Raw genomic sequence first — 16758 nt, 5'->3', positions numbered from 1 at the left:
GGAGATGTTGATGGGACATTATGCACGTTCTATCCCTGAGCTTCAACATCAAAAAAACTAAGATCATGGCCACTGGTCCCATCACCTCCTGGCAAATAGAAGGGGAAGAAATGGAGGCAGTGAGAGATTTTACTTTCTTGGGCTCCATGATCACTGCAGATGGTGACAGCAGTCATGAAATTAAAAGACGCCTGCTTCTTGGGAGAAAAGCAATGACAAACCTAGACAGCATCTTAAAAAGCAGAGACATCACCTTGTCGACAAAGGTCCGTATTGTTAAAGCTATGGTTTTCACAGTAGTGATGTATGGAAGTGAGCTGGACCATAAAGAAGGCTGATCGCTGAGAATTGATGCTTTTGAATTCTGGTGCTGGAGGAGACTCTTGAGAGTCCCATGGACTGCAAGAAGATCAAACCTCTCCATTCTGAAGGAAATCAGCCCTGAGTGCTCACTGGAAGGACAGATCCTGAAGCTGAGGCTCCCAGACTTTGGCCATCTCAGGAGAAGAGAAAACTCCCTGGAAAAGACCCTGATGCTGGGAAAGATGGAGGGCACAAGGAGTAGAGGACGACAGAGGATGAGATGGTTGGACAGTGTTCTTGAAGCTACCAGCATGAGTTTGACCAAACTGCGGGAGGCAGTGGAAGACAGAAGTGCCTGGCGTGCTCTGGTCCAGGGCGTCACGAAGAGTCGGACACGACTAAACAACAACAAATCCCTGAGCTTTGGCCCTTTCCTTAAAAACTAAGCAGGATTCTAGTCCTCAAGAATCTGAGAACACAATTCCAATACATGGGCCTCTCCTAACCCTGCCTGGAGATGTCAGAAGTGGGGACTGAACCCAGGACCTTGTGGATGAACAGCAAATGTTCTTCCACTGAGCCAGGGCTCATTCTCTGGGGTGTTTAAATAAATATTTCCAGTTGCGTTCGCCTCTTCCACCTGCTACCTCGATGCCCCCTGCAGGGTTCGTGACCACCCCCAGGCCCTGCCTGGCTCCCTCCACAGCCCTTTCCCAGCCCCCACCCTCCATCCCATCATGTCAAGCCACCATCCTCTGCCATTCTTGTAAATTTCACCACCTCGCTGATATGACCCCTCCATAGGGCAGCTCCGTCCATCCCGCTGAACAAACAAGAAGTCCACATACCTGCAGAATATCCTGGCGTCCCTGAAAGGTAAGATGAGAGGAATTTTCAGTGTTCTGATACATTATATATATGATCTATTTCAGCTTCTGTCTTCTGGAAGAAGGTAGAGGGTTATAAAGACTAGAACTAGCCGCCTGAGAAACAGCTTTTATCCAAATGCGATTTTGGTTTTAAACGCAGTGTAAGGTAGTCTCTGTGGGAGTATATTTTATTTAATTATGGGGTGTTTTTAGGGGGTTAACCAGGCTGGGATAACTGGGATAGCAGGCTTGTTGGTTTTTGAAAGTCTGAGGTAGATTTTTTCAATTTCGTTGTTCTGTATGGGACAATGACAATAAAGATTTGTATTGTATTGTATTGTATTGTATTGTATTGTATTGTATTGTATTGTATTGTATTGTATATATAGCTCAGTTGGTAAGAGCATGGCACTCTTAATCTCAAGGTTGTGAGTTCCAGCCCCACGTTGGGCAAAAGATTTCTGCGTCACCCAGGGTTGGACAAAGTGACCCTTTGCAGTCCCTTCTAACGATTCTATGATTTTATTAAGTTTGATTGTTTCTAGTCCTCAGGGACCATTGCAAAACGAAAGTTCAACCCAGTGGTTTCTGGAATTTTGGGGGGGGCACCGTTCCGCCCCCACCCCTGACACTAGATCCATGTACTCATCCCCAGTACTCCCTGCTCTACCGTATAAAAAGCATTATTCAGAATAGCAATGTGCACGACCCACTAAGGGAGATAACAACACAATAAAATTCAGAACAACAACGATTAATTGCACATTTATTGAAAATCCAGTCAAAACTCTGTTTAGTTTGATTAATTAAAAGAAGAAGAAGGATGACTTTGATTCAGCAATGCTGACTTTTCAAAGCCGATAGTCATTTGCACCTCCGACACCTTGCCCCCTGCCATCCGCTTGCCTATTAGCACCCCCTTAAGTAATCCCACGGGACGCGGGTGGCGCTGTGGGTTAAACCACTTGCCAATCAGAAGGTCGGCGGTTTGAATCCCCGTGACAGGGTGAGCTCCCGTTGCTCGGTCTCTGCTCCTGCCAACCTAGCAGTTCGAAAGCACGTCAAAGTGCAAGTAGATAAATAGGTACCGCTCTGGCAAGAAGGTAAACGGCGTTTCCGTGTGCTGCTCTGGTTCGCCAGAAGCGGCTTAGTCATGCTGGCCACATGACCCAGAAGTTGTACGCCAGCTCCCTCGGCCAGGAAAGCGAGATGAGCGCCGCAACCCCAGAGTTGGTCACGACTGGACCTAATGGTCAGTGGTCCCTTTACCTTTAAGTAATCCCACCCGGCTAGGAGGAAATACCATCCGTTTGGGGAACCAGGGACATATGTAAGTAAAACATGGTAGCAGAAATAGAAATGGACCAGAACATGAATATTCCACAACATTGCAGGGGGTTGGTCTAGATGACCCTGGATCCCTTTCCAGCCCTACAGTTCTATGATTCTGCAACATGAGCCAGTTTAGAAGGCTGGATTTCCTTTGCGAATCACACCCCGGCCCTTAAACACAGAAAGTTTATTGCTCTTAACCGGGGGTCAGAGAACTTTTTCAGCAGGGGTCCAGTCCACTGTCCCTCAGACCTTGTGGGGGGCCGGACTATATTTTGGGGGGGGGAAATAATGAACGAATTCCTATGCCCCACAAATAACCCAGAGATAAATTTAAATAAATTCACACATTCTACTCATGTGAAAACACCAGGGAGGTCCCATAAATAACCCAGAGATGCATTTTAAATAAAAGGACACATTCTACTCATGTAAAAACACACTGATTCCCGGACCGTCCGAGGGCCGGATTTAGAAGGCAATTGGGCCAGATCCGGCCCCTGGGCCTTAGTTTGCCTACCTGTGCTCTTAACAAATTCAGGACCCATCACCTGTACCCAACCCTTTGTGGCTGCTGGGCTACTTTTTGTCCACTAGAGGGCGGCACCTCCCTGCCTGTTTTTCCCCACCATTCCTAGCTGGCAACTTCGCCCAGAAAGAGGAATCATTTGCCAGCCTCTCAGAGAGCTTCTCCCGGAGCCCTCAATTACCAGCTCAGCGCATCGAAAATCAACAGATTTGCAGAGAAAGAAATGCTATCCCCCTGCTAACTGCTGCAGGTGAAGCTGCTGGGAAAGGCGCAGTCGCACGGCCCCGGTTGAAAAGTTGGCAACCATGATGCACAAAGAAGGGCCGTTATGCCAACTGCTCACTTTATTTATCTATTTGTTCCTTAACGTCTCTGCCCCCACCCCACCCCGTCCTCCCATCAGAGTGAAACCTTTGGCTACTGCGCGGAAGACGGAGCGAGCTTCTTTTCTCCTGCTCCAGAGGGTAGGACTCGAACCCGTTGCTTCAAGTAACAAGAAAGGAGATTGCGACTAAACGTTAGGAATAACTTTCTGGCAGGGAGAGCCATTTGACAGTGGAACCAACTTCCCTGTGAGGTTGTGGACTCTCCTTCCTTGGAGGTTTTTAAGCAGAGGTAGGGTGTCCATGTGTCATGCATGCTTGAGCTGAAATTCCTGCATTACAGCGGGTTGGACTAGATGACCCTGGGTCCCTTCCAGGTCTTCGATTCTATGATTCTAATTGCTCGATTGCTTTGCACGGGCTTTGGAAATTCTTCCCGCTGCTCCATTGTGAGGTTGTAGGGGCTGCTACCTTTCCTTGGGTTGCTCACCAGCCCCCCCTCCTTTTACACCTCCCCAAGGTGGGGTTGTGGGGAGGCTTGGTGAGCAACTGGAGGGAGAGCCTTGCATATACCATCTCCTCCAATATTTATCCGACTTACAGAGACAGACAGAGAGATTATGTGTGCTTAAGCAGAATTTTCCTGCACAAGAAGTTGGCACTCACCCACAGGGAAAGAGGCAAGGACCACTCGGCCATTCAAGGATTGCGGAGCCCGGAAATTATCCACGAGGAGCTCTGGGGGGGCTTCACCTTCCGCTGTACTATAGACAGACTTCTGTAGCTTCTCTAGCTGGAAGAGAAGAGGTAGATAAAGGTGAACTTGTGGCAACCCTGTTTCTGTACTGTGGGAGGAGGAACTCTCCACCTGTCCCCCCAAATAAATCTCTGCTTGTTGACCCAGAGTCACCCAAGGAACTAACCTTTCTACAGTTAAAAGCCCGCTCCTTATTTAATCCCCTCAACCCCTGTGAGATAGGCCAGGCTGAGAGGCTGTGACTGGCCTCAAAGCCGCACCCAGCAAGCTTCATGGATTTGAACCTTGGTTTCCCGGGTCCTAGTCTGGCACTCTAACCACTATGCCACACCGGCTCACGAGCTACAACCCCCAGGATTCTCTGTGGCTGTGAAATGGGTACAAAACCAAGGGTAAGGTAAGATTCCGGCATTTCGGGGGTCTGGCTAGAGGACCGCTGGGTCCCTTTCTCATGATTCTAAATTTCCAGTGCAGCTCTTCCCCACTCACCTAGCACTGAACATCGCTCTGGGTTTTGGGGAGGTGAGCCTAAAGGTTTGTGTGTGGCGGAGAAGATACCTGGGCAGCCGAGAGCTGGACGGGCTGATGGAAGACAGTCCACAGCACGCTCTGGAAGCACGGCGGGGTAGTCAGAGAGCCATTGTAGCGGAAAAAGTGGCCCAAATGTACTGGCAGGAGGTCGCGGACGTTGAACGGGGCAACGGTCGTTTTCTGTTCTGTCCGGGAGATGTGAGAAGAGGAAAGAGAGGAGAATGAAGCGCCCATACCGCAACAGGACAGCTTCAGTGGCTGTTTATCAGCTCCATCTGGTACGCAGGATGAGACCCTCCCTGCCCACAGTCTGTCTTGCCAGAGTGACGCATGCTCTGGTTATCTCCCGCTTGGACTACTGCAATGCACTCCACGTGGGGCTACCTTTGAAGGTGACCCGGAAACTACAACTAATCCAGAATGGGGCAGCTAGACTGGTGACTGGGAGCGGCCGCCGAGACCACATAACACCAGTCCTGAAAGACCTACATTGGCTCCCAGTACGTTTTTGAGCACAATCAAAGTGTTGGGGTTGACCTTGAAAGCCCTAAACGACCTCGGTCCAGTATATCTGAAGGAGCGTCTCCACCCCCATCATTCAGCCCAGACACTGAGGTCCAGCTCCGAGGGCCTTCTGGTGGTTCCCCTACTGCGAGAAGCCAAGTTACAGGGAACCAGGCAGAGGGCCTTCTTGGTGGTGGTGCCTGCCCTGTGGAACGCCCTCCCATCAGATGTCAAAGAGAACCCACAGCGCCACCCGCGTCCCTACAATTCTCTGATTCTATGTGTGATGGACTGGGACTGGGACTCAGGCTTGGGCTTGGAACCAGTCCGCACCGGATCCTTTGCCTCAGGCGGCAGCTGAGCCTAGTCTGGGGCCTGATTCTGAAGAGCCCCAGTATGCACAGGTTCCCCTGCAACAGACACAACCTGGGCCGAGTCAGGGGCCTGATCCTGCCCTGGCTCCAGATGTGGGGATGACCTGGTTGCCTTCAGCTGGGGCATCACTTACAGCTGCTCCACTACCAGTTGGGTCAGGGGAGGCTGAGGCAGCCTCTGGGTCTAGTAACCCACCAACGTCTCCCGAGCTGCAAAGACTCAGGTCTGAGAGAAGGAGAGACCTGAGTACTTGCAGGAGGAGTGCTCGCCTTCGGGCAAGACAGGGAGATGAGTCACCGGGGGATCAGGACCGGCCCCTATCCCGACAGAGATAAAAGGCTGTCGGACCCTGTCCCAAGTTGCAGGAGCAACATTGCTGTTTGCCAGAACCTGCCTGTGGATCTGGTGCCTGACCTTGCCTGGTTTCTTGCCTTGGCCCTGTCGGACTGACTCCTCGTGGAACCCTTGGATTCGGGACTGGACCTGGACCTCATTACCCCCGGGCCCAGCACACTGTGTGCCATTAGCTTGATCCAGCAGGGCTTTTCTAATGAAACCTCAAGCTCCAGAGGCAGTCTATCGTCATTCCTAAGTGCTTAGGGGTATTTGACCACTGGACGAATGGGATGCTGGACTAGACGTGTCCTCCTTTTTCAAACGCTGCTCCTTTTCACATTCCAAATCCCATTTCACACACACACAACCTGCCTGCCCTGATTGCTCTAGAGGAACGATTCACCTGCGTACTGGATCTTGTCCAGCAGGTCCAGGATGTGGTCGTAGGCAGGGTTCTCCGCATCGCCGGCCTGCCAGACACATTGGGGAGAGAGGAGACCGGACGGGTGAGCTATTGTTATTTACTTATTTCTGTGATGCCCTGAGAGGTCCCTGGCCCAGAGAACATACACAAGCTTCATTTGGGCAGCTTTTCGGGTGCATTGTGGCTTTGCTATTGTAACGCTTACCTCCAGGAAAACGCCCAAGACCGCCAGCCCATCTGGGTGGTGCATTGCCAAACTCACGTTGCTGTACTTCTCTGAGTTGTAATGGACAACGTGAAGCTGAGAGAGAAAGAGAGCGAGAGAGAGATTGAGAAAGAGAATCAGGAGATCTACTGCATGAGGCTTAGTTAGGGGCGCAGATTATTATTTTCATTCTTGCACTGTAAGTCATTTTCAGGCACTTTTGTGTAAGAAGCAATAGATAAATGTAATAAACCAGCAGCTTCAAACCTAGTGATGCTCGGGAATTCTAAGAAACAAACAAACAAACAAAATCGGTCCAATTTTCTGAACTCGGGGCAGTTTTGAAAGCGGTGCTTAAATCAGTGCGGTTCTGAAGTGAGCGGTGAAAATCAGCACAGTTTTTAAACTGGTGGGTTAAAACCAGCGTGCTTTTGAAATCGGTGGTTAAAATCAGTGCCCGCTTCGACAGTCCAGTCGGCCATCTTGATTTCAAAATGGCGTCCAAAAACACGAGAAGAAAGCCTGCTTCTCGGTCTCAGGAACCGTCGTATGATGTCACCGGCAGTGACATATTAAGGGGCGTCCAAATGCACTGCGAACAAATAGCCTTCCATAGCAGGGAAGAAAATTACAAGGATGAGCCGTCGTCCTGCCCCGGATGCAAAAATGTCCCACAGCAGCCCTGTCCCCCCACCCCCCCAAGGCGTTTATGATTCCCTCAGCCCTCGTGGCGTCTGCTGTGAGTTTTAAGCCGGTTACTCATCTACTGCTGCCATGGCTGGGTCAGCCCAGGTCTCCTTCAGCGCTTGCTCTGACAAAAGAACTTCAGCCATTTCCCTCCCTTCTTTCTTCCCGCGCTCTTAATTCTCACTGTCCCGGGTTGCCCTCATTAATCCCCCACCGCCCCTCCGTGAACTGGAGGGATCTTAAATCCGGCCAAAGTCCTCCATCTTTCTGGAGCAATTACACAAATTTGCAAAGGTGGCTCTGCCTCCCGTTTCAGGGCCTGAAGCTGCCCAGAGGAGAGGAAGGACGCTAAATCTCCTGCATCATGCTTTTTCGTCACACGCTACCTGGTTATATTTTCTATGAAAGTGCAGTTTTGTAAAAATAAAAATAAAACAAGTGTGTGTGAAAGAGGGAGGGAGGGAGGGAGGGAGGGAGAAGTGAACTTGTCAGTTCCAGTGTCCTTCAGCTTCTCATTTTTCCAATCATAAGTTCAGTGTGGTGTAGTGGTTAAGAGCGGTAGTCTCGTAATCTGGGGAACCGGGTTCGCGTCTCCGCTCCTCCACATGCAGCTGCTGGGTGACCTTGGGCCAGTCACACTTCTCTGAAGTCTCTCAGCCCCACTCACCCCACAGAGTGTTTGTTGTGGGGGAGGAAGGGAAAGGAGGTTGTGAGCCGCTTTGAGACTCCTGAAGGGGAGTGAAAGGCGGGATATCAAATCCAAACTCTTCTTCTTCTCTCCGCATTCGCTTGAGAATCTATTTTTAAGTTCCCCGTGAAAACTCACCAGCAAATTTTTAGCACCGATTTCTCCTGATTCATACGTTTTTAGAGAGTCCGTGTGGTTAGAGCACTGAAGAAACCAGGACTCCAATCCCTGCTCAGCCAGGAAACTCAGTGTATGACCTGGAAGGAGGTGTGGGGTGGAAGTAGTCCCTGCCTCTCAGCCTGACCTACCTCACAGGGTTGTTGAAATATACTCAGAGTCGCAAAGTGATTTCATGCTCTTTATTCAGCTCATAGTGGTGAGGAGGAATGAATGAAAGTCCCCTCAAAGTATCTGCTTTATATACATCATTTACACAATGGGCTGCACATGATTGGCTAATTCTGGAATTCTACTGTAAGCCAATCAGGTTGTGGATTCACTTCTATCTGGAGCATGATTGGGTGGTTCCTGCCAACCAATCATATTGCTGCATTGTTCTAGGACCAATCAGACTGCTGCATTCTGAATCCTATTGTTCTAGGACCAATCAGACTGCTGCCTTTTGGATCCTATTGTTCTAGGACCAATCAGACTGTTGCAGTTTGGATCCTATTCAATTCAGTACATAACAGTTGTTGAGAATGTTAAATGGGGAGGAGACATGTGTATGCTTGAAGTGTGGGCCGCAAGAATAAATAAATATCTGATAAAACGAAATAACTACATGCAATTTTGCCTAACATGCTTGTTTCTGCAAAGCCGCCTCAAGTTAAACCTTTTTGCGTGTCATTTCCCCTGATATATAAATTTTTGTGCGTACTTAAGTATATATACTTTAGTATATATAGGGATGCGGGTGGCGCTTTGGGTTTAACCACAGAGCCCAGGGCTTGCCGATCAGAAGGTCGGCGGTTCGAATCCCCGCGATGGGATGAGCTCCCGTTGCTCGGTCCCGGCTCCTGCCAACCTAACAGTTCGAAAGCACATCAAAGAGCAAGTAGATAAATAGGTACCGCTCCAGCGGGAAGGTAAATGGCGTTTTCGTGCGCTGTTCTGGTTCACCAGAAGCAGCTTAGTCATGCTGGCCACATGACCCGGAAGCTGTATACTGGCTTCCTTGGCCAGTAAAACGAGATGAGTGCCGTGACTCCAGAGTCGGCCACGACTGGACCTAATGGTCAGGGGTCTCTTTTTTAGTATATGCATTTTCGTACATGTGACTTGGCTGGAGGACTACAGTGCAAAATTTGGAGGAGTGTGAATGTTTTGCTCTGGCCTACTTACTTCTGCCGGGAAGGGCCTTCCGTCCACCTTGTGCTCTGACCCTTCCAGGCTCTCCTTACTCCCCCAGTGAAGGTGCAGCTGAACAGCCGTAAACATCTTGGGCAAACCATGCAGTTGCATGCTTGGGGGCAGAGACATCTGCACTGCAAGAGAGAGAGGGAGAGGGAAAGAAGCCACAAGGTCTTCAGTCTGGTGGTTGCAAACCCTCCAACCTTTCTCCGACGAAAACAGGGACGTCCCATTCCATAATGATAATTCTATTATTTATACTCCACACGTCTTACTGGGTTGCCCCAGCCATTCTGGGCTATATATACAGTCATACCTCAGGTTATGAACGCTGCGGGTTGGGCATTTTCGGGTTGCGGACAGCGCCAAACCTGGAAGTACCGGAACAGGTTACTTTCGTGCTTGCGCATGTGCAGAAGCACAAAATGACACCATGCGCATGCACAGAAGCGCATCGTGCACATGCGCAGACGAGGCGCTGTGGGTTGCAAACGTGCCTTCCGCACAGATCCGTTCGCAACCCGAGGTATGACTGTATATAAAAACATAATAAAACATTAAACATTTTTTTTAAAAAAACTTCCCTATACAGGATTGCCTTCAGACGGCTTGGGGGTCAGATAACTTCATACCCTCCAACATTTTCCCAAGGAAAATAGGGATGCCCTAAGGAAAAGCGGGACATTCCAGGATCAAATCAGAAACCGGAACAGCTTCTCTACATCAGGGATGTCCCTGGAAAATAGGGACACTTGGAAGGTCTGTGGTTGGAATGGAAGAACGATTGCTTTCTTCAGCCCTTCATTACAAGAAGAAGGATTATTATTCGCATGTGCAAGGAGAATGGATCTTGCCCTGGAGTTGCCAGGTGAACAACTGGCCACATTTTGTCGCCACGGTAACGGACCAGCATCTTCCCTGGTACAGAAGTCTCCATGGCGACGTGGAGGGAAGTCTTCCTGGCATCTGAGATTTTGCAGGCCTGGGCTGTAGCCATGGGCCGACCGCTCTTCAACAAGGCAATTATACATGACAGACATGTGCTAGGTTCTTATATTTTTCTATTTTTATGTATCGAATCTGCCTTTCCATCCTGCAGCACTCTGGCAGGGAGCATTCCCTAACCCCAGGAAAATAGAAAATACAGATGGCAGATGGGGTTGGGGAAAGGGGGACTGCCTTTAAGTCCATTAAACAGCCTCACCTGTGTGTCCGTTATTTATTAGGGTGAAGTCGTCACCTCCTGGATTCCGATACCCCGACGTCTCAACCGGAGGCAAGGAAGGGTCGTATTGGACTGTACCCGTCTCAATATCGATAGGGGACTGAGCTTTCCAACCACAGTCTGGGTAAGTGTCCGGCCAGTGCTCCTGTCCGTGGGACCCTGAGAAGGAAGAATATAAACTGTTACGTAAGTTCTCACCCTGGGCCAGCAGGGGTATACTGTAGATAGCTATGCAAATAAGGGATCGAAAATGGCGTTCAGTGATTGGATAGTTTTAGAAAATTGTTACAGTTACGTTGTACTGGAGCTCTATATAAGCAGGCTGACTGAACCCTTCAGTTCAGTTCTGTTCTGGCCTGTGAATAAACAAGAGCTGTTTGAAGAATCGCTGTGTCGTCTGATATGTTCACCCACAACTTAACATAAACACTGACCACTGAGGCAGCAACGTGCTTGTGGGGGGGAGAGATTCGGGGCAGATAAAAGAGCATCCTTCTTCACACGACGCATAGTTAAACTATGGAACTCCCTGCCACAGGAAGCAGCGATGACTGCCAATATGAATGGCTTTAAAAAATGGATCAGGCAATTTTGGGGGGGAAGGCTATTGATGGAAACCACAGGAGAGGAGAATAGGTCCTGTGTTCAAGTCCTGCTTGTGGGTTTCCCAAAAGAGGCACCTGTTTGGCCACTGTGAGAACAGGATGCTGGATCAGATGGGCCTTTGGCCTGATCCTGCAGGCTCTTATTCTGTTTTTAGGGAAAATCAGGAGTTGGTAAATGCACAACTTTGAGCCATCTCTCTCTCTCTCTCTCTCTCTCTCTCTCTCATTTAATTTTTATTAAGTTTTTCTATTTCACATTTTAGAATCTTCATTTAAACAACTTTAAAATATCAGTGACTTCCCTTCTTCCCTTTCCATGGTTCAGTTTGCATGCCATATTTTACATAAACTAAACCACTCAGTATTGATTTTTTACGCCCATCAAAACTTATTTACACTGCTGAATTTATCTTAATGCTGCCAATGTTTTCATATGTACACAATCTTCACCCATATATTCAATAAACATTTCCCAATCTTCTTTAAATGTATATTCTTCTTGTTCTCTTATTCTATAATTTAAGTCTGCAAGCTGTGCATATTCCATCAGTTTAAGGTGCCATTCTTCTTTGGTTGGGACCTCGCTTGTTTTCCATTTTTGGGCTAACAAAACATGGACCGCAGTAGTAGTAGCATACGTAAATATCATTTTTTGACACCTGGGAATTTCTGTCTGAATTATCCCCAACAAAAAGGACTCTGGTTTGTTTGTTTTTTAAAAAAAGTGCTTTTAAACTTTTTTTCGATTCATTATGGATCATTTCCCAATACCCTTTTACAATTCCACCACATACGATAGGACTCAGCCTTATTGCATCTCTAGCATTTGACTAATTCAGCCCTATAAAGGTAAAGGTAAAGGTACCCCTGCCCGTACGGGCCAGTCTTGACAGACTCTGGGGTTGTGCGCCCATCTCACTTAAGAGGCCAGGGGCCAGCGCTGTCCGGAGACACTTCCGGGTCACGTGGCCAGCGTGACATCGCTGCTCTGGCGAGCCAGAGCCGCACACGGAAACGCCGTTTACCTTCCCGCTGGTAAGCGGTCCCTATTTATCTACTTGCACCCGGAGGTGCTTTCGAACTGCTAGGTTGGCAGGCGCTGGGACCGAACGACGGGAGCGCACCCCGCCGCAGGGATTCGAACCGCCGACCTTTCGATCGGCAAGCCCTAGGCGCTGAGGCTTTAACCCACAGCGCCACCTGCGTCCCATTCAGCCCTATACATCTTAGCAAATCTACTCGGAGTTAAATACCATCTGTAAATCATTTCCAGGTAGTTCTCTTTCAAGTGCTGTTGCATTAGCGGATGGCAGAATTTAAACGTTGCAGGTCATGAAAGTTAGTAAGCTGGAAGGACCATCCATCAATATTTCTAAACTGCTTTAAATTCTGGAGTTTCTAAGCCAGCATACATAAAAAATGAAAAAGCATGGGACCAAAAAAGATTTATTCAAATTAACCATAAAAACTGACCCTGATGAATACACAGCCTGCATCTGACCACCCCCAAAATCTGTGCCACTGTCCACCGTGCTGCCACCCACAAAGAGTTTGTTGTTTGTCCTCATCTGCTTCCTAGCATTGGCACCCAGTGCCAGTTCCACCAGTAATAAGGGACGTCTTTTCCTCGCCAAAAAAAAAAAAAAAAGGCAAAAAGGCAAGTCAGGTCCTCTCTCTTTCTGTGAAAGAGATTTGCTTCTGAATGGCCGCCCCCCCATGCAAGGCAGGAGAAACACATCACACGCTCCCTTGCATCTGAATTCAAGCGCTCGCCTGGCTCTGTGCTGGCTGCAAAAGTTTTCTTTCCACGCGGGGAAGCAAGGATAAAGCTGTTTGCTTTTTCCCTGCCTGGCACAATTGTCATTCCGGTGGCCTCAGAGCTTAAAATGACAGCAGCATAGGAGAGCCAGTGTGGTGTAGTGGTTAAGAGCAGTAGACTCGTAATCTGGGGAACCGGGTTCGCGTCTCCGCTCCTCCACCTGCAGCTGCTGGGTGACCTTGGGCCAGTCACACTTCTCTGAAGTCTCTCAGCCCCACTCACCTCACAGAGTGTTTGTTGTGGGGGAGGAAGGGAAAGGAGATTGTTAGCTGCTTTGAGACTCCTTTGGGTAGTGATAAAGCGGGATATCAAATCCAAACTTTAAAAAAAGAAAAAATTAACAGCAGCATGGTTGGAGGGTTCAGAAGCTGTTTTCCTGCCCCTTGGAATGAAAATTCGCCGCCACCACCAAACAGTTAGCCCGACCCATTGGAAAAGACATTGTTGTTGTTGTTGTTTAGTCGTTTAGTCGTGTCCGCCTCTTCGTGACCCCCTGGACCAGAGCACGCCAGGCACTCCTGTCTTCCACTGCCTCCCGCAGTTTGGTCAAACTCATGCTGGTAGCTTCGAGAACGCTGTCCCACCATCTCGTCCTCTGTCGTCCCCTTCTCCTTGTGCCCTCCATTTTCCCAACATCAGGGTCTTTTCCAGGGAGTCTTCTCTTCTCATGAGGTGGCCAAAGTCTTGGAGCCTCAGTTTCAGGATCTGTCCTTCCAGTGAGCATTCAGGGCTGATTTCCTTCAGAATGGAGAGGCTGGATTTTCTTGCAGTCCATGGGACTCTCAAGAGTGTCCTCCAGCACCAGAATTCAAAAGCATCAATTCCTCCAATAAGCCTTCTTGATGGTCCAGCTCTCACTTCCATACATCACTACTGGGGAAACCAGAGCTTGAACTATACGGACCTTTGTTGGCAAGGTGATCTCTCTGCTTTTTAAGATGCTGTCTAGGTTTGACCCATTGGAAAAGACATACAGATGACTAAACCTGAGCCCATGAATTTCACTGGATCCTACTCTGAGTAGAGCTTCGTTTGGTGCAGCGCTTTGTTTTTCTGCAACTATGAGAAATGAATGAGGCAAGTGAACAACCTATCAGGGCAAAATTTGTATTAAAAAATACATTTTCGGGAAATGAAGTCCTCGCAGTTTCCCAGCCGTCGCTCATGCTTCTCAAGCCCCGCCCATTGTAGGAGGGGCCTGGGATGAACCAATGAGAGCTCAAGAGCCTTCTGGGACTTTGACACCATTCTGCTTGGTCGTTGCCCCTCCGGTTTTCGCCAACAGGTGAACTAACTAACAATCATAGTACACTGTTTTCTCCAATTTTGGGGTCATTTCTGATTATTTGCTGTTCAGGAGAGGTGAAGACATCAATATCAGCTTGTCTTGTAGGCTCATAGACTTGTTAGAAGAGGCCCAAAAAGTCATCACAGGCAACGCAGGCATCCCAGTTTCTCCTTTTTTCATCATTTGCGAATTTATTTACCCTTTTTTAAAAAAGTTACTGGTCCTCATGAAAAATGACCAGCATGTTAAGGCAAATTTATTCCAATATGTGCACTTTTCCCATGTGATTTCCCTTAATAGAATACTTTTCTAAAATATTATTTTCACAGATAGATTGTGTGTGTGTGCGCGTGCGCGTGCAACTATTAGGGAAACAATCACCCCCTAAAAAAGCATCTCCATGCTTTCCCCATCATATGCATTTTTTAACACGTTGCTTTATCAGAGGCCTGCGTTGCAAAATTCAGAGAATTCCAAATTTTAAAGGGTAGCCATGATTTGCTCTGCAGGTCATTTTGGGAAAAGCAATTTCAGATAGGTTCACCTTTAAGCGCGAACCAAAGAGAACTTATCCCCCATCCTTGCAAATAACGCCAATCCCAGCTGAAGGATCTCAGCCGGCCTTCGCCGCCGCCACGGCTAAGCCCTTTTCAGCCCTTCAGCATCAACAATGCCTTTGTTTCTTTCCCATGAGTTGGCCACTCTGGGAGAGCTTAAGTGGGGGGGATGGAACTGGATTACTCCCCGTGAAAGAGGATCAAGCTTGCTTGGCTGAGTGCCGCAATGCTAACCTCATTGGAACGTCGCCGGTACCTTTGCTAATTGGGACGGTGATTTGGTGCAGAAGGTTTTAGCTGGGGGAAAACAGCAGAGCGGCTGTAGAAAACATACCCAGGAGTTACAAAAGGGACTTTGGGGGTTTAGAGACCAGAGGGGAGTATTGTTTTTTCTCTCTCCATGTAACACAGCTGTTCCTAAACTTTTTAGGGTCTCCCTCCACCTTGGAGGGACTCCACAAACTCATCCCCAGTGCCCCCCTTACCCTGCCCTATACAAAGCATTATTCAGAATAACGGTTTGCACGACCCAGTAAGGGGAAAATACTAACATGATAAAATGTGAAACAGCAACAACTAATTGCACATTTATTCAAAATCCAGTGGAAACTATTTGGTTTGATTAGTTCGGCAAAAGGGCGATTTGATCCAGTGGTACCAGACTCGAAAGATTCCATCAACAGTGTCTCTGAAAAATCTTACACATCACTTGGGAAGATAGGCAAACTAATACCAGTGTACTGGAAGAAGCAAAGATCACCAGTGTTGAAGCAATGAATCTTCAACATCAACTTCGTTGGCCTGGTCATGTTGTGCGGATACCTGATGATCGTCTTCCAAATCAACTACTCTATTCCGAATTTTAAAATGGAAAGCGTAATGCTGATGGTCAACAAAAGAGGTTTAAAGACTATCTGAAGGCATATCTTTAAAAATGTAGTATAAACACCAACAATTGGGAAACACTGGCCTGCAAGCGCTCCAGTTGGAGAACAGCCTTTCCTAAAGGTGTCACGGGCTTTGAGACGCTCAAACTCAGGACGCAAGGGAGAAACGTGCTAAGAGGAAGGCATGCTGAGCAAATCCACACTGTGATCACCTCCCGCCCGGAAACCAATGTCCCCACTGTGGAAGGACGTGTGGATCCAGAATTGGCCTCCACGGTCACTTACAAATTCATTGTTAAAACCGTGTTTATGGAAGACAATCTTACTCGGCTACAAGGGATTGCCAAAGAAGAAGGATCAGCTTTGCAAAGTCTGAGTCATTTATTCCTCCAATGCCCCCCACCTTGCCTCTTGGCGCCCTCTGGGTGATCCCACCCACCCTCAGGAAGCACCACCTCTTGCTTTGGGAACCCCTGATTTAATCTATTTACATCCCGCCTTTTCCCCAAGTTGGGATCCATATTGTTGTTGTTTAGTGTCTGACTCTTCGTGACCCCCTGGACCAGAGCACACCAGGCACTTCTGTCTTCCACTGCCTCCCGCAGTTTGGTCAAACTCATGCTGGTAGCTTTGAGAACACTGTCCCACCATCTCGTCCTCTGTCGTCCCCTTCTCCTTGTGCCCTCCATCTTTCCCAACATCAGGGTCTTTTCCAGGGAGTCTTCTCTTCTCATGATGTGGCCAAAGTCTTGGAGCCTCAGCTTCAGGATCTGTCCTTCCAGTGAGCACTCAGGGCTGATTTCCTTCAGAATGGAGAGGTTTGATCTTCTTGCAGTCCATGGGACTCTCAAGAGTCTCCTCCAGCACCAGAATTCAAAAGCATCCATTCTTCGGCGATCAGCCTTCTTGATGGTCCAGCTCTCACTTCCATATATCACTACTGGGAAAACCATATCTTATACGGACCTTTGTTGGCAAGGTGATGTCTCTGCTTTTTAAGATGCTGTCTAGGGATCCACATGGAAGCATATAATTATAGAGTTGTAAGGGACCTCTGAGCATCTGCAATGCAGGAATATGCAGCTGTCCCGGACAGGGATCGAACTCATGAACTTGACGTTACCAGCACCATGCTCTAACCAACAGAGCTATCCATCATCA

At 48.4% G+C, this 16758-nt stretch overlaps 1 protein-coding gene across 2 annotated transcripts in view; it reads right to left on the bottom strand.

Annotated features, from left to right (window-relative positions):
• CA14 (carbonic anhydrase 14) overlaps positions 1-16758 on the bottom strand; it is a 32217-nt gene that overhangs the window by 1706 nt on the left and 13753 nt on the right. For both annotated transcript variants that reach the window (XM_083716012.1, XM_083716011.1), the window contains exons 3-9: positions 10421-10600; positions 9208-9350; positions 6489-6584; positions 6263-6329; positions 4672-4829; positions 4023-4149; positions 1152-1172 (exon numbers count right to left, since the gene is read on the bottom strand). In XM_083716012.1, coding sequence (XP_083572138.1) covers positions 1152-1172; positions 4023-4149; positions 4672-4829; positions 6263-6329; positions 6489-6584; positions 9208-9350; positions 10421-10600 — 792 coding nt within the window. The remainder of the gene's footprint in view (positions 1-1151; positions 1173-4022; positions 4150-4671; positions 4830-6262; positions 6330-6488; positions 6585-9207; positions 9351-10420; positions 10601-16758) is intronic.

This window comes from Podarcis gaigeae (assembly GCF_964106915.1).
Source record: "Podarcis gaigeae genome assembly, chromosome: 16".
Classification (NCBI taxonomy): Eukaryota; Metazoa; Chordata; class Lepidosauria; order Squamata; family Lacertidae; genus Podarcis; species Podarcis gaigeae.
Note: the sequence above shows the minus strand (reverse complement) of the source record. Positions and strands in the feature narration are given on the sequence as shown.